The sequence below is a fragment of the Schistocerca piceifrons genome, unplaced genomic scaffold (genome assembly GCF_021461385.2).
Source record: "Schistocerca piceifrons isolate TAMUIC-IGC-003096 unplaced genomic scaffold, iqSchPice1.1 HiC_scaffold_77, whole genome shotgun sequence".
Taxonomy (NCBI): domain Eukaryota; kingdom Metazoa; phylum Arthropoda; class Insecta; order Orthoptera; family Acrididae; genus Schistocerca; species Schistocerca piceifrons.
The window spans coordinates 15,483-35,974 of record NW_025729025.1 but is presented as its reverse complement, the minus strand read 5'-3'; the positions used below and the strand labels follow the sequence as shown (position 1 = coordinate 35,974).

Here is a 20,492-nt window from a genome sequence, read left to right as displayed (position 1 = left end):
AACTTTATTCCATCCTTGTGGTACATCGCTCTTGATAATACAAATAAGACTATCTTCAGATACGGATAATGGCGCCTTGCTATGTCGTAGTCATGGACTTAGCTGAAGGCTATTCTAACTGTCTCTCGGCAAATGAGAGAAAGGCTGCGTCAGTGTAGTCGCTAGCAAAGTCGTCGTACAACTGGGGCGAGTGCTATTCCGTATCTCGAGATCACACAGTGGCGACACGCGGGTCCGACATGTACTAAATGGACCGCGGCCGATTTAAAGTACCGCCTAGCAAGTGTGGTGTCTGGCGGTGACACCACAGAATGCGTCGGAAAGCGCGGTCCAGTATTGCGATAGGGGGTGTGGTGGGGGGGGGGGGGGGGGTTATGGGGCACAAAATGCGGCCCGTCATTCGTCGGAATTCGCAGCTCGCGGCCGATATCCCGTGGTGCGAATCGAGGGATGAGCACAGCCTCTCACAGTCGCCTGGAGGCGTCATAAAATCCATGTTCAGCTATTTGCTTCCAGGCTGCACTTCCTGAGTTAGCAGGCTTCAATATAATATTGTTGCAACCCTAGCTTCCCGACTGAGAAAGCAAAACAGAAATTTCCAGATCACACACACACACACACAAATCGTCGCAATTGGGCTGCATTAAAATAATTGGAGCATTACATAATATTTAAAACACAACCAGTGCTGTGTGGCAGCAGTGAAAGTGTTTCCAGAAGGAAATCCAGGGGAAAAATAATCCGCTGTCCTGCACGCCGTCGGAGGCGGGGGTGGCGCGCCTGCTAATACAATCAACGGCGACTATTTTAATGGCTGCTTGAGGTCTGGTGTGTTGGATAGCTTGGCGGCGCACATACTGCTTCCTTACTTGCTTCCCAACATTCAAGCGAGGTCGCAAGCAAGTTATTTCAACAGGCGCATTTGTATCGCCTGTGTGGTTTGTTGTGGGGGGGTGGGGGGACGGGAGTGTGGTGCGCGGCATGTTGGCTTGGCTGCATGCAATTTGTCCCCCTCCTAGTTGCCCGACTTAGCAAGCGACTTTGCAATGCGACTCCGCTGCGCTCCGCTTGCTTCCAGTTACGTTATAAGCCGGGACTCCACACAAATGACAGCGAGACACTCGTGAACTCTGAACGGGTCGAATATCGGCGGGCGGAATATATCCTTCTTCGTCACATGTAATTACAAATTAACCACTTTCCGATACTCTCCTTTCATTCTACTGTGGAAACTAGTATTTTTTTACGTCGCCACACGGTCCTATATCAAAGCAAACTACGCTCACTGGGCCAGGCGGCGCGGCCCGGCGCGTCTCTGCTCTTCGTGTTTCAAATCATGCTGCATAAACGTCCGTAACTCCTCGATGCCTTCACTTACAATTTTCAAACTCTGACACCGCCAAGCGACTACCGACCTCAGTCCGTGATATCAATTTCAGCTCGATACCACCTTACTGTCCCAGGCAAAAACGCACTCAAAGGCGCAAATGCAAACCGAAAAGAAAAACCGATTACACAAACTCACGCAAAAGCTACTTCTTCGTCACATGTAATTACAAATTAACCACTTTCCGATACTCTCCTTTCATTCTACTGTGGAAACTAGTATTTTTTTACGTCGCCACACGGTCCTATATCAAAGCAAACTACGCTCACTGGGCCAGGCGGCGCGGCCCGGCGCGTCTCTGCTCTTCGTGTTTCAAATCATGCTGCATAAACGTCCGTAACTCCTCGATGCCTTCACTTACAATTTTCAAACTCTGACACCGCCAAGCGACTACCGACCTCAGTCCGTGATATCAATTTCAGCTCGATACCACCTTACTGTCCCAGGCAAAAACGCACTCAAAGGCGCAAATGCAAACCGAAAAGAAAAACCGATTACACAAACTCACGCAAAAGCTACTTCTTCGTCACATGTAATTACAAATTAACCACTTTCCGATACTCTCCTTTCATTCTACTGTGGAAACTAGTATTTTTTTACGTCGCCACACGGTCCTATATCAAAGCAAACTACGCTCACTGGGCCAGGCGGCGCGGCCCGGCGCGTCTCTGCTCTTCGTGTTTCAAATCATGCTGCATAAACGTCCGTAACTCCTCGATGCCTTCACTTACAATTTTCAAACTCTGACACCGCCAAGCGACTACCGACCTCAGTCCGTGATATCAATTTCAGCTCGATACCACCTTACTGTCCCAGGCAAAAACGCACTCAAAGGCGCAAATGCAAACCGAAAAGAAAAACCGATTACACAAACTCACGCAAAAGCTACTTCTTCGTCACATGTAATTACAAATTAACCACTTTCCGATACTCTCCTTTCATTCTACTGTGGAAACTAGTATTTTTTTACGTCGCCACACGGTCCTATATCAAAGCAAACTACGCTCACTGGGCCAGGCGGCGCGGCCCGGCGCGTCTCTGCTCTTCGTGTTTCAAATCATGCTGCATAAACGTCCGTAACTCCTCGATGCCTTCACTTACAATTTTCAAACTCTGACACCGCCAAGCGACTACCGACCTCAGTCCGTGATATCAATTTCAGCTCGATACCACCTTACTGTCCCAGGCAAAAACGCACTCAAAGGCGCAAATGCAAACCGAAAAGAAAAACCGATTACACAAACTCACGCAAAAGCTACTTCTTCGTCACATGTAATTACAAATTAACCACTTTCCGATACTCTCCTTTCATTCTACTGTGGAAACTAGTATTTTTTTACGTCGCCACACGGTCCTATATCAAAGCAAACTACGCTCACTGGGCCAGGCGGCGCGGCCCGGCGCGTCTCTGCTCTTCGTGTTTCAAATCATGCTGCATAAACGTCCGTAACTCCTCGATGCCTTCACTTACAATTTTCAAACTCTGACACCGCCAAGCGACTACCGACCTCAGTCCGTGATATCAATTTCAGCTCGATACCACCTTACTGTCCCAGGCAAAAACGCACTCAAAGGCGCAAATGCAAACCGAAAAGAAAAACCGATTACACAAACTCACGCAAAAGCTACTTCTTCGTCACATGTAATTACAAATTAACCACTTTCCGATACTCTCCTTTCATTCTACTGTGGAAACTAGTATTTTTTTACGTCGCCACACGGTCCTATATCAAAGCAAACTACGCTCACTGGGCCAGGCGGCGCGGCCCGGCGCGTCTCTGCTCTTCGTGTTTCAAATCATGCTGCATAAACGTCCGTAACTCCTCGATGCCTTCACTTACAATTTTCAAACTCTGACACCGCCAAGCGACTACCGACCTCAGTCCGTGATATCAATTTCAGCTCGATACCACCTTACTGTCCCAGGCAAAAACGCACTCAAAGGCGCAAATGCAAACCGAAAAGAAAAACCGATTACACAAACTCACGCAAAAGCTACTTCTTCGTCACATGTAATTACAAATTAACCACTTTCCGATACTCTCCTTTCATTCTACTGTGGAAACTAGTATTTTTTTACGTCGCCACACGGTCCTATATCAAAGCAAACTACGCTCACTGGGCCAGGCGGCGCGGCCCGGCGCGTCTCTGCTCTTCGTGTTTCAAATCATGCTGCATAAACGTCCGTAACTCCTCGATGCCTTCACTTACAATTTTCAAACTCTGACACCGCCAAGCGACTACCGACCTCAGTCCGTGATATCAATTTCAGCTCGATACCACCTTACTGTCCCAGGCAAAAACGCACTCAAAGGCGCAAATGCAAACCGAAAAGAAAAACCGATTACACAAACTCACGCAAAAGCTACTTCTTCGTCACATGTAATTACAAATTAACCACTTTCCGATACTCTCCTTTCATTCTACTGTGGAAACTAGTATTTTTTTACGTCGCCACACGGTCCTATATCAAAGCAAACTACGCTCACTGGGCCAGGCGGCGCGGCCCGGCGCGTCTCTGCTCTTCGTGTTTCAAATCATGCTGCATAAACGTCCGTAACTCCTCGATGCCTTCACTTACAATTTTCAAACTCTGACACCGCCAAGCGACTACCGACCTCAGTCCGTGATATCAATTTCAGCTCGATACCACCTTACTGTCCCAGGCAAAAACGCACTCAAAGGCGCAAATGCAAACCGAAAAGAAAAACCGATTACACAAACTCACGCAAAAGCTACTTCTTCGTCACATGTAATTACAAATTAACCACTTTCCGATACTCTCCTTTCATTCTACTGTGGAAACTAGTATTTTTTTACGTCGCCACACGGTCCTATATCAAAGCAAACTACGCTCACTGGGCCAGGCGGCGCGGCCCGGCGCGTCTCTGCTCTTCGTGTTTCAAATCATGCTGCATAAACGTCCGTAACTCCTCGATGCCTTCACTTACAATTTTCAAACTCTGACACCGCCAAGCGACTACCGACCTCAGTCCGTGATATCAATTTCAGCTCGATACCACCTTACTGTCCCAGGCAAAAACGCACTCAAAGGCGCAAATGCAAACCGAAAAGAAAAACCGATTACACAAACTCACGCAAAAGCTACTTCTTCGTCACATGTAATTACAAATTAACCACTTTCCGATACTCTCCTTTCATTCTACTGTGGAAACTAGTATTTTTTTACGTCGCCACACGGTCCTATATCAAAGCAAACTACGCTCACTGGGCCAGGCGGCGCGGCCCGGCGCGTCTCTGCTCTTCGTGTTTCAAATCATGCTGCATAAACGTCCGTAACTCCTCGATGCCTTCACTTACAATTTTCAAACTCTGACACCGCCAAGCGACTACCGACCTCAGTCCGTGATATCAATTTCAGCTCGATACCACCTTACTGTCCCAGGCAAAAACGCACTCAAAGGCGCAAATGCAAACCGAAAAGAAAAACCGATTACACAAACTCACGCAAAAGCTACTTCTTCGTCACATGTAATTACAAATTAACCACTTTCCGATACTCTCCTTTCATTCTACTGTGGAAACTAGTATTTTTTTACGTCGCCACACGGTCCTATATCAAAGCAAACTACGCTCACTGGGCCAGGCGGCGCGGCCCGGCGCGTCTCTGCTCTTCGTGTTTCAAATCATGCTGCATAAACGTCCGTAACTCCTCGATGCCTTCACTTACAATTTTCAAACTCTGACACCGCCAAGCGACTACCGACCTCAGTCCGTGATATCAATTTCAGCTCGATACCACCTTACTGTCCCAGGCAAAAACGCACTCAAAGGCGCAAATGCAAACCGAAAAGAAAAACCGATTACACAAACTCACGCAAAAGCTACTTCTTCGTCACATGTAATTACAAATTAACCACTTTCCGATACTCTCCTTTCATTCTACTGTGGAAACTAGTATTTTTTTACGTCGCCACACGGTCCTATATCAAAGCAAACTACGCTCACTGGGCCAGGCGGCGCGGCCCGGCGCGTCTCTGCTCTTCGTGTTTCAAATCATGCTGCATAAACGTCCGTAACTCCTCGATGCCTTCACTTACAATTTTCAAACTCTGACACCGCCAAGCGACTACCGACCTCAGTCCGTGATATCAATTTCAGCTCGATACCACCTTACTGTCCCAGGCAAAAACGCACTCAAAGGCGCAAATGCAAACCGAAAAGAAAAACCGATTACACAAACTCACGCAAAAGCTACTTCTTCGTCACATGTAATTACAAATTAACCACTTTCCGATACTCTCCTTTCATTCTACTGTGGAAACTAGTATTTTTTTACGTCGCCACACGGTCCTATATCAAAGCAAACTACGCTCACTGGGCCAGGCGGCGCGGCCCGGCGCGTCTCTGCTCTTCGTGTTTCAAATCATGCTGCATAAACGTCCGTAACTCCTCGATGCCTTCACTTACAATTTTCAAACTCTGACACCGCCAAGCGACTACCGACCTCAGTCCGTGATATCAATTTCAGCTCGATACCACCTTACTGTCCCAGGCAAAAACGCACTCAAAGGCGCAAATGCAAACCGAAAAGAAAAACCGATTACACAAACTCACGCAAAAGCTACTTCTTCGTCACATGTAATTACAAATTAACCACTTTCCGATACTCTCCTTTCATTCTACTGTGGAAACTAGTATTTTTTTACGTCGCCACACGGTCCTATATCAAAGCAAACTACGCTCACTGGGCCAGGCGGCGCGGCCCGGCGCGTCTCTGCTCTTCGTGTTTCAAATCATGCTGCATAAACGTCCGTAACTCCTCGATGCCTTCACTTACAATTTTCAAACTCTGACACCGCCAAGCGACTACCGACCTCAGTCCGTGATATCAATTTCAGCTCGATACCACCTTACTGTCCCAGGCAAAAACGCACTCAAAGGCGCAAATGCAAACCGAAAAGAAAAACCGATTACACAAACTCACGCAAAAGCTACTTCTTCGTCACATGTAATTACAAATTAACCACTTTCCGATACTCTCCTTTCATTCTACTGTGGAAACTAGTATTTTTTTACGTCGCCACACGGTCCTATATCAAAGCAAACTACGCTCACTGGGCCAGGCGGCGCGGCCCGGCGCGTCTCTGCTCTTCGTGTTTCAAATCATGCTGCATAAACGTCCGTAACTCCTCGATGCCTTCACTTACAATTTTCAAACTCTGACACCGCCAAGCGACTACCGACCTCAGTCCGTGATATCAATTTCAGCTCGATACCACCTTACTGTCCCAGGCAAAAACGCACTCAAAGGCGCAAATGCAAACCGAAAAGAAAAACCAATTACACAAACTCACGCAAAAGCTACTTCTTCGTCACATGTAATTACAAATTAACCACTTTCCGATACTCTCCTTTCATTCTACTGTGGAAACTAGTATTTTTTTACGTCGCCACACGGTCCTATATCAAAGCAAACTACGCTCACTGGGCCAGGCGGCGCGGCCCGGCGCGTCTCTGCTCTTCGTGTTTCAAATCATGCTGCATAAACGTCCGTAACTCCTCGATGCCTTCACTTACAATTTTCAAACTCTGACACCGCCAAGCGACTACCGACCTCAGTCCGTGATATCAATTTCAGCTCGATACCACCTTACTGTCCCAGGCAAAAACGCACTCAAAGGACAGCACAGCTTGCGAGGACAGCAAGGCTTGCGAGGACAGCATGGCCTGCGAGGACTGCACGGCTTGCGATGACAGCACAGCTTGCAAGGACAGCACAGCTTGCGAGGACAGCACAGCTTGCGAGGACAGCACAGCTAGCGAGGACAGCACAGCTAGCGAGGACAGCACAGCTTGCGAGGACAGCAAGGCTTGCGAGGACAGCACGGCTTGCGAGGACAGCACGGCTTGCGAGCACAGCACTGCTTGCGAGGACAGCTAGACTTGAGAGGACAGCTCAAGTTGCGAGGACAGTTCAACTTGAGAGGAGAACACAACTTGAGAGGAGTGCTCAACTTTCGAGGACAGCAATGCCTACGAGGCTAGCATGGCTTGCGAGGACAGCACGGCTTGCAAGAACAGCACGGCTTGCGAGGACAGCACAGCTTACGGGACCGCACAGCTTGCGAGGACAGCACAGCTTGCGAGGACAGAACAGCTTGCGAGGACAGCTCAACTTGAGAGGACAGCTCAACTTGAGAGGACAGTTCAACTTGAGAGAACAGCTGAAGTTGAGAGGACAGCTCAGCTAGAGAGGACAGCGCAACTTGAGAGGACAGCTCTACTTGAGAGCACAGCTCAACTTGAGAGGACAGCTGAACTCGAGAGGGCAGCTCAACTCGAGTGGACAGCAAAGCTTGCGAGGACTGCACGGCTTGCGAGGACAGCACGGCTTGCGAGGACAGCACGGCTTGCGAGGACAGCACGGCTGGCGAGGACAGCACAGGTTGCGAGGACAGCACAGCTTGCGAGGACAGCACAGCTTGTGAGGACAGCACAGCTTGCGAGGACTGCACAGCTTGCGAGGACAGCACAGCTTGCGAGGACAGCACAGCTTGCGAGGACAGCACAGCTTGCGAGAACAGCACAGCTAGCGAGGACAGCACAGCTTGCGAGGACAGCAAGGCTTGCGAGGACAGCACGGCCTGCGAGGACAGCATGGCTTGCGAGGACAGCACGGCTTGCAGGGACAGCACAGCTTGCGAGGACAGCACAGCTTGTGAGACAGCACAGCTTGCGAGGACAGCACAGCTTGCGAGGACAGCACAATTTGCGAGGACAGCACAGCTTGCGAGGACAGCACAGCTTGCGAGGACAGCACAGCTAGCGAGGACAGCACAGCTTGCGAGGACAGCAAGGCTTGCGAGGACAGCATGGCCTGCGAGGACAGCACGGCTTGCGATGACAGCACAGCTTGCAAGGACAGCACAGCTTGCGGGGACAGCACAGCTTGCGAGGACAGTACAGCTTGCGAGGACAGCACAACTTGCGACGACAGCACAGCTTGCGAGGACAGCACAGCTTGCGAGGACAGCTCAACTTGAGAGGACAGCTCAACTTGAGAGGACAGATCAACTTGAGAGTACATCTCAACTTGAGAGGAGAGCTCAACTTGAGAGGAGAGCTCAACATGAGAGGAGAGCTCAACTTGAGAGGACAGCTCAACTTGAGAGGACAGCTCAACTTGAGAGGAGAGCTCAACTTGAGAGGACAGCTCAACTTGACAGAACAGCTTAACTTGAGAGGACAGCTCAACTTGAGAGGACAGTTCAACTTGAGAGGACAGCTCAACTTTAGAGGACAGCACAACTCGAGATGACAGCACAACTTGAGATGACAGCACAACTTGGGTGGACAGCACAGCTTGCGAGGACAGCAAAGCTTGCGAGGACAGCATGTCTTGCAAGGACAGAACGGCTTGCGAGGACAGCACGGCTTGCGGGGACATCACGGCTTGCGGGGACAGCACGGCTTGCGAGGACAGCACAGCTTCCGAGGACAGCACAGCTTGCGAGGACAGCACAGCTTGCGAGGACAACACAGCTTGCGAGGACAGCACAGCTTGCGAGGACAGCACAGCTTGCGAGGACAGCACAGCTTGCGAGGACAGCACAGCTTGTGAGGACAGCACAGCTTGCGAGGACGGCTCAACTTGAGAGGACAGCTCACCTTGAGATGACCGCTCAACTTGAGAGGAGACCTCAACTTGAGAGGAGAGCTCAACTTGAGAGGAGAGCTCAATTTGAGAGGAAAGCTCAACTTGAGAGGTCATCTCAACTAGAGAGGACAGCTCAACTAGAGAGGACAGCTCAACTAGAGAGGACAGCTCAACTAAAGAGGACAGTTCAACTAGAGAGGACAGATCAACTAGAGAGGACAGCTCAACTTGAGAGGACAGCTCAACTTAAGAGGACAGCTAAACTTGAGAGGATAGCTCAACTTGAGACGACAGCACAACTTTTGAGGACAGCACAGCTTGGGAGGACAGCACAGCTTGCGAGGACCGCTAAAATTGCGAGGACAGCATGGCTTGCGATGACAGCACGGCTTGCAAGAACAGCACAGCTTGCGAGGACAGCACGGCTTGCGAAGACAGCATGGCTTGCGAGGACAGCACGGCTTGCCAGGACAGCACGGCTTGCGAGGACAGCACGCCTTGCGAGGACAGCACCGGTTGCGAGGACAGCATGGCTTGCGAAGACAGCACAGGTTGTGAGGACACCACGGGTTGCGAGGACAGCACAGCTTCCGAGGACAGGACAGCTTCCGAGGGCAGCGCAGCTTCTGAGGACAACACAGCTTCCGAGGACAGCACAGCTTGCGAGGACAGCACAGCTTGCGAGGACAGCACAGCTAGCGAAGACAGCACAGCTTGCAAGGACTGCACAGCTTGCGAGGACAGCACAGCTTGCGAGGACAGCACAGCTTGCGAGGACAGCACAGCTTGTGAGGACAGCACAGCTTGCGAGGACTGCACAGCTTGCGAGGACAGCACAGCTTGCGAGGACAGCACAGCTTGCGAGGACAGCACAGCTTGCGAGAACAGCACAGCTAGCGAGGACAGCACAGCTTGCGAGGACAGCAAGGCTTGCGAGGACAGCACGGCCTGCGAGGACAGCATGGCTTGCGAGGACAGCACGGCTTGCAGGGACAGCACAGCTTGCGAGGACAGCACAGCTTGTGAGACAGCACAGCTTGCGAGGACAGCACAGCTTGCGAGGACAGCACAATTTGCGAGGACAGCACAGCTTGCGAGGACAGCACAGCTTGCGAGGACAGCACAGCTAGCGAGGACAGCACAGCTTGCGAGGACAGCAAGGCTTGCGAGGACAGCATGGCCTGCGAGGACAGCACGGCTTGCAATGACAGCACAGCTTGCAAGGACAGCACAGCTTGCGGGGACAGCACAGCTTGCGAGGACAGTACAGCTTGCGAGGACAGCACAACTTGCGACGACAGCACAGCTTGCGAGGACAGCACAGCTTGCGAGGACAGCTCAACTTGAGAGGACAGCTCAACTTGAGAGGACAGATCAACTTGAGAGTACATCTCAACTTGAGAGGAGAGCTCAACTTGAGAGGAGAGCTCAACATGAGAGGAGAGCTCAACTTGAGAGGACAGCTCAACTTGAGAGGACAGCTCAACTTGAGAGGAGAGCTCAACTTGAGAGGACAGCTCAACTTGACAGAACAGCTCGACTTGAGAGGACAGCTCAACTTGAGAGGACAGTTCAACTTGAGAGGACAGCTCAACTTTAGAGGACAGCACAACTCGAGATGACAGCACAACTTGAGATGACAGCACAACTTGGGTGGACAGCACAGCTTGCGAGGACAGCAAAGCTTGCGAGGACAGCACGGCTTGCAAGGACAGAACGGCTTGCGAGGACAGCATGGCTTGTTGGGACAGCACGGCTTGCGGGGACAGCACGGCTTGCGAGGACAGCACAGCCTCCGAGGACAACACGGTTTGCGAGGACAGCATGGCTTGCGAGGCCAGCACAGGTTTCGAGGACAGCACGGGTTGCGAGGACAGCACAGATTCCGAGGACAGGACAGCTTGTGAGGACAGCACAGCTTGCGAGGACAGCACAGCTTGCGAGGACAGCACAGCTAGTGAGGACAGCACAGCTAGCGAGGACAGCACAGCTTGCGAGGACAGCAAGGCTTGCGAGGACAGCACGGCTTGCGAGGACAGCACGGCTTGCGAGCACAGCACTGCTTGCGAGGACAGCTAGACTTGAGAGGACAGCTCAAGTTGCGAGGACAGTTCAACTTGAGAGGAGAACACAACTTGAGAGGACTGCTCAACTTTCGAGGACAGCAATGCCTACGAGGCTAGCATGGCTTGCGAGGACAGCACGGCTTGCAAGAACAGCACGGCTTGCGAGGACAGCACAGCTTACGGGACCGCACAGCTTGCGAGGACAGCACAGCTTGCGAGGACAGAACAGCTTGCGAGGACAGCTCAACTTGAGAGGACAGCTCAACTTGAGAGGACAGTTCAACTTGAGAGAACAGCTGAAGTTGAGAGGACAGCTCAGCTAGAGAGGACAGCGCAACTTGAGAGGACAGCTCTACTTGAGAGCACAGCTCAACTTGAGAGGACAGCTGAACTCGAGAGGGCAGCTCAACTCGAGTGGACAGCAAAGCTTGCGAGGACTGCACGGCTTGCGAGGACAGCACGGCTTGCGAGGACAGCACGGCTTGCGAGGACAGCACGGCTGGCGAGGACAGCACAGGTTGCGAAGACAGCACAGCTTCTGAGGACTGCACAGCTTGCGAGGACAGCACGGCTTGCGAGGACAGCACAGCTTGCGAGGAGAGCACAGCTTGCGAGGACAACACAGCTTGCGAGGACAGCACAGCTTGCGAGGACAGCACAGCTTGCGAGGACAGCACAGCTTGCGAGGACAGCACAGCTTGTGAGGACAGCACAGCTTGCGAGGACGGCTCAACTTGAGAGGACAGCTCACCTTGAGATGACCGCTCAACTTGAGAGGAGACCTCAACTTGAGAGGAGAGCTCAACTTGAGAGGAGAGCTCAATTTGAGAGGAAAGCTCAACTTGAGAGGTCAGCTCAACTAGAGAGGACAGCTCAACTAGAGAGGACAGCTCAACTAGAGAGGACAGCTCAACTAAAGAGGACAGTTCAACTAGAGAGGACAGATCAACTAGAGAGGACAGCTCAACTTGAGAGGACAGCTCAACTTAAGAGGACAGCTAAACTTGAGAGGATAGCTCAACTTGAGACGACAGCACAACTTTTGAGGACAGCACAGCTTGGGAGGACAGCACAGCTTGCGAGGACCGCTAAAATTGCGAGGACAGCATGGCTTGCGATGACAGCACGGCTTGCAAGAACAGCACAGCTTGCGAGGACAGCACGGCTTGCGAAGACAGCATGGCTTGCGAGGACAGCACGGCTTGCCAGGACAGCACGGCTTGCGAGGACAGCACGCCTTGCGAGGACAGCACCGGTTGCGAGGACAGCATGGCTTGCGAAGACAGCACAGGTTGTGAGGACACCACGGGTTGCGAGGACAGCACAGCTTCCGAGGACAGGACAGCTTCCGAGGGCAGCGCAGCTTCTGAGGACAACACAGCTTCCGAGGACAGCACAGCTTGCGAGGACAGCACAGCTTGCGAGGACAGCACAGCTAGCGAAGACAGCACAGCTTGCAAGGACTGCACAGCTTGCGAGGACAGCACAGCTTGCGAGGACAGCACAGCTTGCGAGGACAGCACAGCTTGTGAGGACAGCACAGCTTGCGAGGACTGCACAGCTTGCGAGGACAGCACAGCTTGCGAGGACAGCACAGCTTGCGAGGACAGCACAGCTTGCGAGAACAGCACAGCTAGCGAGGACAGCACAGCTTGCGAGGACAGCAAGGCTTGCGAGGACAGCACGGCCTGCGAGGACAGCATGGCTTGCGAGGACAGCACGGCTTGCAGGGACAGCACAGCTTGCGAGGACAGCACAGCTTGTGAGACAGCACAGCTTGCGAGGACAGCACAGCTTGCGAGGACAGCACAATTTGCGAGGACAGCACAGCTTGCGAGGACAGCACAGCTTGCGAGGACAGCACAGCTAGCGAGGACAGCACAGCTTGCGAGGACAGCAAGGCTTGCGAGGACAGCATGGCCTGCGAGGACAGCACGGCTTGCGATGACAGCACAGCTTGCAAGGACAGCACAGCTTGCGGGGACAGCACAGCTTGCGAGGACAGTACAGCTTGCGAGGACAGCACAACTTGCGACGACAGCACAGCTTGCGAGGACAGCACAGCTTGCGAGGACAGCTCAACTTGAGAGGACAGCTCAACTTGAGAGGACAGATCAACTTGAGAGTACATCTCAACTTGAGAGGAGAGCTCAACTTGAGAGGAGAGCTCAACATGAGAGGAGAGCTCAACTTGAGAGGACAGCTCAACTTGAGAGGACAGCTCAACTTGAGAGGAGAGCTCAACTTGAGAGGACAGCTCAACTTGACAGAACAGCTCAACTTGAGAGGACAGCTCAACTTGAGAGGACAGTTCAACTTGAGAGGACAGCTCAACTTTAGAGGACAGCACAACTCGAGATGACAGCACAACTTGAGATGACAGCACAACTTGGGTGGACAGCACAGCTTGCGAGGACAGCAAAGCTTGCGAGGACAGCATGTCTTGCAAGGACAGAACGGCTTGCGAGGACAGCACGGCTTGCGGGGACATCACGGCTTGCGGGGACAGCACGGCTTGCGAGGACAGCACAGCTTCCGAGGACAGCACAGCTTGCGAGGACAGCACAGCTTGCGAGGACAACACAGCTTGCGAGGACAGCACAGCTTGCGAGGACAGCACAGCTTGCGAGGACAGCACAGCTTGCGAGGACAGCACAGCTTGTGAGGACAGCACAGCTTGCGAGGACGGCTCAACTTGAGAGGACAGCTCACCTTGAGATGACCGCTCAACTTGAGAGGAGACCTCAACTTGAGAGGAGAGCTCAACTTGAGAGGAGAGCTCAATTTGAGAGGAAAGCTCAACTTGAGAGGTCAGCTCAACTAGAGAGGACAGCTCAACTAGAGAGGACAGCTCAACTAGAGAGGACAGCTCAACTAAAGAGGACAGTTCAACTAGAGAGGACAGATCAACTAGAGAGGACAGCTCAACTTGAGAGGACAGCTCAACTTAAGAGGACAGCTAAACTTGAGAGGATAGCTCAACTTGAGACGACAGCACAACTTTTGAGGACAGCACAGCTTGGGAGGACAGCACAGCTTGCGAGGACCGCTAAAATTGCGAGGACAGCATGGCTTGCGATGACAGCACGGCTTGCAAGAACAGCACAGCTTGCGAGGACAGCACGGCTTGCGAAGACAGCATGGCTTGCGAGGACAGCACGGCTTGCCAGGACAGCACGGCTTGCGAGGACAGCACGCCTTGCGAGGACAGCACCGGTTGCGAGGACAGCATGGCTTGCGAAGACAGCACAGGTTGTGAGGACACCACGGGTTGCGAGGACAGCACAGCTTCCGAGGACAGGACAGCTTCCGAGGGCAGCGCAGCTTCTGAGGACAACACAGCTTCCGAGGACAGCACAGCTTGCGAGGACAGCACAGCTTGCGAGGACAGCACAGCTAGCGAAGACAGCACAGCTTGCAAGGACTGCACAGCTTGCGAGGACAGCACAGCTTGCGAGGACAGCACAGCTTGCGAGGACAGCACAGCTTGTGAGGACAGCACAGCTTGCGAGGACTGCACAGCTTGCGAGGACAGCACAGCTTGCGAGGACAGCACAGCTTGCGAGGACAGCACAGCTTGCGAGAACAGCACAGCTAGCGAGGACAGCACAGCTTGCGAGGACAGCAAGGCTTGCGAGGACAGCACGGCCTGCGAGGACAGCATGGCTTGCGAGGACAGCACGGCTTGCAGGGACAGCACAGCTTGCGAGGACAGCACAGCTTGTGAGACAGCACAGCTTGCGAGGACAGCACAGCTTGCGAGGACAGCACAATTTGCGAGGACAGCACAGCTTGCGAGGACAGCACAGCTTGCGAGGACAGCACAGCTAGCGAGGACAGCACAGCTTGCGAGGACAGCAAGGCTTGCGAGGACAGCATGGCCTGCGAGGACAGCACGGCTTGCGATGACAGCACAGCTTGCAAGGACAGCACAGCTTGCGGGGACAGCACAGCTTGCGAGGACAGTACAGCTTGCGAGGACAGCACAACTTGCGACGACAGCACAGCTTGCGAGGACAGCACAGCTTGCGAGGACAGCTCAACTTGAGAGGACAGCTCAACTTGAGAGGACAGATCAACTTGAGAGTACATCTCAACTTGAGAGGAGAGCTCAACTTGAGAGGAGAGCTCAACATGAGAGGAGAGCTCAACTTGAGAGGACAGCTCAACTTGAGAGGACAGCTCAACTTGAGAGGAGAGCTCAACTTGAGAGGACAGCTCAACTTGACAGAACAGCTCAACTTGAGAGGACAGCTCAACTTGAGAGGACAGTTCAACTTGAGAGGACAGCTCAACTTTAGAGGACAGCACAACTCGAGATGACAGCACAACTTGAGATGACAGCACAACTTGGGTGGACAGCACAGCTTGCGAGGACAGCAAAGCTTGCGAGGACAGCATGTCTTGCAAGGACAGAACGGCTTGCGAGGACAGCACGGCTTGCGGGGACATCACGGCTTGCGGGGACAGCACGGCTTGCGAGGACAGCACAGCTTCCGAGGACAGCACAGCTTGCGAGGACAGCACAGCTTGCGAGGACAACACGGCTTGCGAGGACAGCACGGCTTGTGAAGACAGCACAGGTTTCGAGGACAGCACGGGTTGCGAGGACAGCACAGCTTCCGAGGAAAGGACAGCTTCTGAGGACAGCACTGCTTCTGAGGACAACACAGCTTCCGAGGACAGCACAGCTTGCGAGGACAGCACAGCTAGCGTGGACAGCACAGCTTGCGAGGACAGCACAGCTTGGCAGGACAGCACAGCTAGCGAGGACAGCACAGCTTGCGAGGACAGCAAGGCTTGCAAGGAAAGCACGGCATGCGAGGACAGCACGGCTTGCGAGGACAGCACAGCTTGTGAGGACAGCTCAACTTGAGAGGACAGCTCAAGTTGCGAGGACAGTTCAACTTGAGAGGAGAGCCCAACTTGAGAGGAGTGCTCAACTTTCGAGGACAGCAAAGCCAACGAGGCTAGCACGGCTTGCGAGGACAGCACGGCTTGCAAGGACAGCACGGCTTGCGAGGACAGCACAGCTTGCGAGGACCGCACAGCTTGCGAGGACAGCACAGCTTGCGAGGACAGAACAGCTTGCGAGGACAGCTCAACTTGAGAGGACAGCTCAACTTGAGAGGACAGTTCAACTTGAGAGAACAGCTGAACTTGAGAGGACAGCTCAGCTAGAGAGGACAGCGCAACTTGATAGGACAGCCCTACTTGAGAGGACAGCTCAACTTGATAGGACAGCTCAACTTGAGAGGACAGTTCAACTTGAGTGGACAGCAAAGTTTGCGAGGACAGCACAGCTTGCGAGGACAGCACGGCTTGCGAGGACAGAACGGCTTGCGAGGACAGCACAGCTGGCGAGGACAGCACAGGTTGCGAAGACAGCACAGCTTCCGAGGTCAGCACAGCTTGCGAGGACAGCACGGCTTGCGAGGACAGCACAGCTTGCGAGGACAGCACAGCTTGCGAGGACAGCACAGCTTTCGAGGACAGCTTAGCTTGCGAGGACAGCACAGCTTGCGAGGACAGCACAGCTTGCGAGGACAGCACAGCTTGCGAGGACAGCACAGCATGCGAGGACAGCACGGCTTGCGAGGACAGCACGGCTTGCGAGGACAGAACCGCTTGCGAGGACAACACAGCTTGCGAGGACAGCACAGCTTGCGAGGACAGCACAGCTTGCGAGGACAGCACAGCTAGCGAGGAAAGCACAGCTTGCGAGGACAGCAATTCTTGCGAGGACAACATGGCCTGCAAGGACAGCACGGCTTGCAGAAACAGCACAGCTTGCGAGGACAGCACAGCTTGCGAGGACAGCACAGCTTGCGAGGACAGCACAGCTTGCGAGGACAGCACAACTTGCGAGGACAGCACAGCTTGCGGGGACAGCACAGCTTGCGAGGACAGCACAGCTAGCGAGCACAGCACAGCTTGCGAGGACAGCAAGGCTTGCGAGGACAGCACGGTCTGCGAGGACAGCACGGCTTGCAAGGACAGCACAGCTTGCGAGGACAGCACAGCTTGCGAGGACAGCACAGCTTGCGAGGACAGCACAGCTTGCGAGGACAGCACAACTTGCGAGGACAGCACAGCTTGCGAGGACAGCACAGCTTGCGAGGACAGCTCAACTTGAGAGGACAGCTCAACTTGAGAGGACAGCTCAACTTGAGAGTACACCTCAACTTGAGAGGAGAGCTCTACTTGAGAGGAGAGCTCAACATGAGAGGAGATTTCAACTTGGGAGGACAGCTCAACTTTAGAGGACAGCTCAACTTGAGAGGACAGCTCAACTTGAGAGGACAGCTCAACTTGACAGAACAGCTCAACTTGAGAGGACAGCTCAACTTGAGAGGACAGTTCAACTTGAGAGGACAGCTCAAGTTTAGAGGACAGCACAACTCGAGATGACAGCACAACTTGAGATGACAGCACAACTTGGGTGGACAGCACAGCTTGCGAGGACAGCAAAGCTTGCGAGGACAGCACGGCTTGCAAGGACAGAATGGCTTGCGAGGACAGCACGGCTTGCGGGGACAGCACGGCCTGCGGGGACAGCACGGCTTGCGAGGACAGCACAGCTTCCGAGGACAGCACAGCTTGCGAGGACAGCACAGCTTGCGAGGACAACATGGCTTGCGAGGACAGCACGGCTTGCGAGGACAGCACAGGTTGCGAGGACAGCACGGGTTGCGAGGACAGCACAGCTTCAGAGGAAAGGACAGCTTGCGAGGACAGCACAGCTTGCGAGGACAGCACAGCTTGCGAGGACAGCACAGCTTGCGAGGACAGCACAGCTTGCGAGGACAGCACAGCTAGCGAGGACAGCACAGCTTGCGAGGACAGCAAGGCTTGCGAGGACAGCACGGCTTGCGAGGACAGCACGGCTTGCGAGGACAGCCAAGTTTGCGAGGACAACATGGCCTGCGAGGACAGCACGGCTTGCAGAAACAGCACGGTTTGCGAGGACAGCACAGCTTGCGAGGACGGCACAGCTCGCGGGGACAGCAGAGCTTGCGGGGACAGCACAACTTGTGGAGACAGCACAGCTTGCGCGGACAGCACAGCTTGCGGGGACAGCACAGCTTGCGGGGACAGCACAGCTTGCGGGGACAGCACAGCTTGCGAGGACAGCACAGCTTGCGAGGACAGCACAGCTTGCGAGGACAGCACAGCTTGCGAGGACAGCACAGCTTGCGAGGACAGCTCAACTTGAGAGGACAGCTCAACTTGAGATGACAGTTCAACTTGAGAGGAGAGCACAACTTGAGACGACTGCTCAACTTGAGAGGACAGCAAAGCTTGCGAGGACAGCATGGCTTGCGAGGACAGCACGGCTTGCAAGGACAGCACAGCTTGCGAAGACAGCACAGCTTGCGAGGACAGCACAGCTTGCGAGGACAGCACAGCTTGTGAGGACAGAACAGCTTGCGAGGACAGCTCAATTTGAGAGGACAGATCAACTAGAGAGGACAGCTCAATTTGAGAGGACAGCTCAACTTGAGAGGACAGTTCAACTTGCAAGGACAGCTCAACTTGCGAGGACAGCACAGCCTGCAAGGACAGCACAGCTTGCGAGGACAGCACGGCTTGTGAGGACAGCACGGCTTGCGAGGACAGCACAGCTTGCGAGGACAGTACGGCTTGTGAGGACAGCACGGCTTGCGAGGAGAGCACAGCTTGCGAGGACCGCACAGCTTTCGAGGACAGTACAGCTTGCGAGGACAGCACAGCTTGCGAGGACAGCCAAGTTTGCGAGGACAGCACAGCTTGCGAGGACAGCTCAACTTGAGAGGACACCTCACCTTGAGAGGACAGCTCAGCTAGAGAGGACAGCGCAACTTGAGAGGACAGCTCTACTTGAGAGGACAGCTCAACTTGAAAGGACAGCTCAACTTGAGAGGACAGCTCAACTTGAGAGGACAGCCAACTTGAGAGGACAGCAAAGCTTGCGAGGACAGTACGGCTTGCGAGGACAGCACAGCTTGCGAAGACAGCATGGCTTGCGAAGACAGCACGGCTGGAGAGGACAGCACAGGTTGCGAGGACAGCACAGCTTGCGAGGACAGCACAGGTTGCGAGGACAGCACAGCTTGCGAGGACAACACAGCTTGCGAGGACAGCACGGCTTGCGAGGACAGCACAGCTTGCGAGGACAGCACAGCTTGCGAGGACAGCACAGCTTGCGAGGACAGCACAGCTTGGGAGGACAGCACGGCTTGCGAGGAGAGCTGAACTTGAGAGGGCAGCTCAACTTGAGATGGCAGCTCAACTTGAGAGGATAGCTCAACTAGAGAGGACAGCTCAACTTAAGAGGACAGCACAACTTGAGAGGACAGCACAACTTGAGAGGACAGCACAACTTGCAAGGATAGTAGACCTTGTGATTAACCTTCTAGTGCCTTAACCATTGTACATTCAGTAACAGTTTCATTTGGAGCAACCTTTCTGTATACAGTAACACTTGCATGTACAGATATACTGATATGAATAGGAATAATTTCACCTTCAGCAGTTTTCGCTAATAGAACATGAATAGTGTGTGCTGCAACTCTTGCATCTACAGTATCTCAAATGTGCTGAGTAAGTTTTGCGTAAGCAGTCACTCCTCCATGCAAGCTATCTCTTGCATGTTCAGTAACAGATGCTTTTGCAGCTGAGATGTGTGTATTAACCACAGAACTTGAATAGACTGCTTTGCATGCTGTAATGCGGAAAGAAAGAGATGGGGAGGAGAAAAAGTAGTATGTAGGAAGAAGGGTGGGAGGGAGGGAGGGAATGTATGAGGAAAGTATGTTTGAGAGAGTTGAAGAGGATAGTAATATGGGGAAGGATGAGAGGAGGAGAAGGAAGCCATGGTGAGAAGAGGGAGGATGTATCGGGCAAAGAGGAAACGGCGGAGAGAAATAAGGAAGGAACGAAAGTAACAGGTAATATAAGTATAAAGTGAGTGGAGGAGGATAGAGAAAAATATATATAAATATAAATATACATAGTGTGTAGATGGTATGTTTACTACAATTGAGAACACACGAAAACGCTGTACAGGCAGTGAAGTGGAGACTCAAAAGGTGAAAACAAGTACTAAGTGTGAGGTGAGGTAAGAAGGAAGAACTTCCACAACAGTAGGCGCTACTGAATAATAAAGTGGGGAAACCAAAGTGTAGAATGGTAGTCGAGCCACATGGTGGCTAGAATAAAAGACACTGGTCGGTGTGGTGTCTAATATCAGTCATGCTGTCTGTCAAGACAACAACAGGAATGGACAGATCAAACAGGTGCATCGAAATTCCTGACGACTGGAGCATTACAATAATCAGTACCATAAGCTGTGCTGTGTGGCGCCAATTAACAAGTTGTCAGACGAGAATCGAAAGCAAGATATCCACCGTAATACAAAAGATGAGAGACAGACGTA

At 52.9% G+C, this 20,492-nt stretch overlaps 3 protein-coding genes across 3 annotated transcripts; 2 read left to right on the top strand and 1 right to left on the bottom strand.

The window, feature by feature from the left end:
• The first annotated feature begins 9,375 nt into the window (after nt 1-9,375).
• On the top strand, nt 9,376-10,608 carry LOC124770074 (prestalk protein-like). Its single transcript, XM_047249184.1, has one exon. It carries the CDS (start codon nt 9,376-9,378, stop codon nt 10,606-10,608), a length of 1,233 nt encoding a protein of 410 aa, XP_047105140.1.
• A 584-nt stretch (nt 10,609-11,192) lies between these two features.
• Nucleotides 11,193-13,414, top strand: LOC124770072. Its single transcript, XM_047249183.1, has 2 exons — nt 11,193-11,923; nt 12,199-13,414. The coding sequence occupies exons 1-2, from the start codon at nt 11,193-11,195 to the stop codon at nt 13,412-13,414; spliced, it is 1,947 nt and encodes a 648-aa protein (XP_047105139.1).
• A 709-nt stretch (nt 13,415-14,123) lies between these two features.
• On the bottom strand, nt 14,124-19,074 carry LOC124770071 (mucin-17-like). The gene is made up of 3 exons (XM_047249182.1): nt 19,046-19,074; nt 14,853-19,004; nt 14,124-14,811 (listed from the first exon to the last, which is right to left on the bottom strand). The coding sequence occupies exons 1-3, from the start codon at nt 19,072-19,074 to the stop codon at nt 14,124-14,126; spliced, it is 4,869 nt and encodes a 1,622-aa protein (XP_047105138.1).
• Between the last annotated feature and the right edge of the window lie 1,418 nt (nt 19,075-20,492).

Bases quoted from the DNA above. Each gene is read 5' to 3' on its own strand.
- LOC124770074 (XM_047249184.1), top strand. From the start codon at position 9,376: ATGGCTTGCGATGACAGCACGGCTTGCAAGAACAGCACAGCTTGCGAG.
- LOC124770072 (XM_047249183.1), top strand. From the start codon at position 11,193: ATGGCTTGCGAGGACAGCACGGCTTGCAAGAACAGCACGGCTTGCGAG. The intron at 11,924-12,198 runs GTCAGCTCAACT...TTGCGATGACAG, and splicing joins AGGAAAGCTCAACTTGAGAG to CACGGCTTGCAAGAACAGCA.
- LOC124770071 (XM_047249182.1), bottom strand. From the start codon at position 19,074: ATGCTGTCTTCGCAAGCTGTGCTGTCCTC. The intron at 19,005-19,045 runs GCAAGCCGTACT...TGTCCTCTCAAG, and splicing joins TCGCAAGCTGTGCTGTCCTC to TTGGCTGTCCTCTCAAGTTG. The intron at 14,812-14,852 runs GCAAATTGTGCT...TGTCCTCGCAAG, and splicing joins TCGCAAGCTGTGCTGTCCTC to CTGTGCTGTCTCACAAGCTG.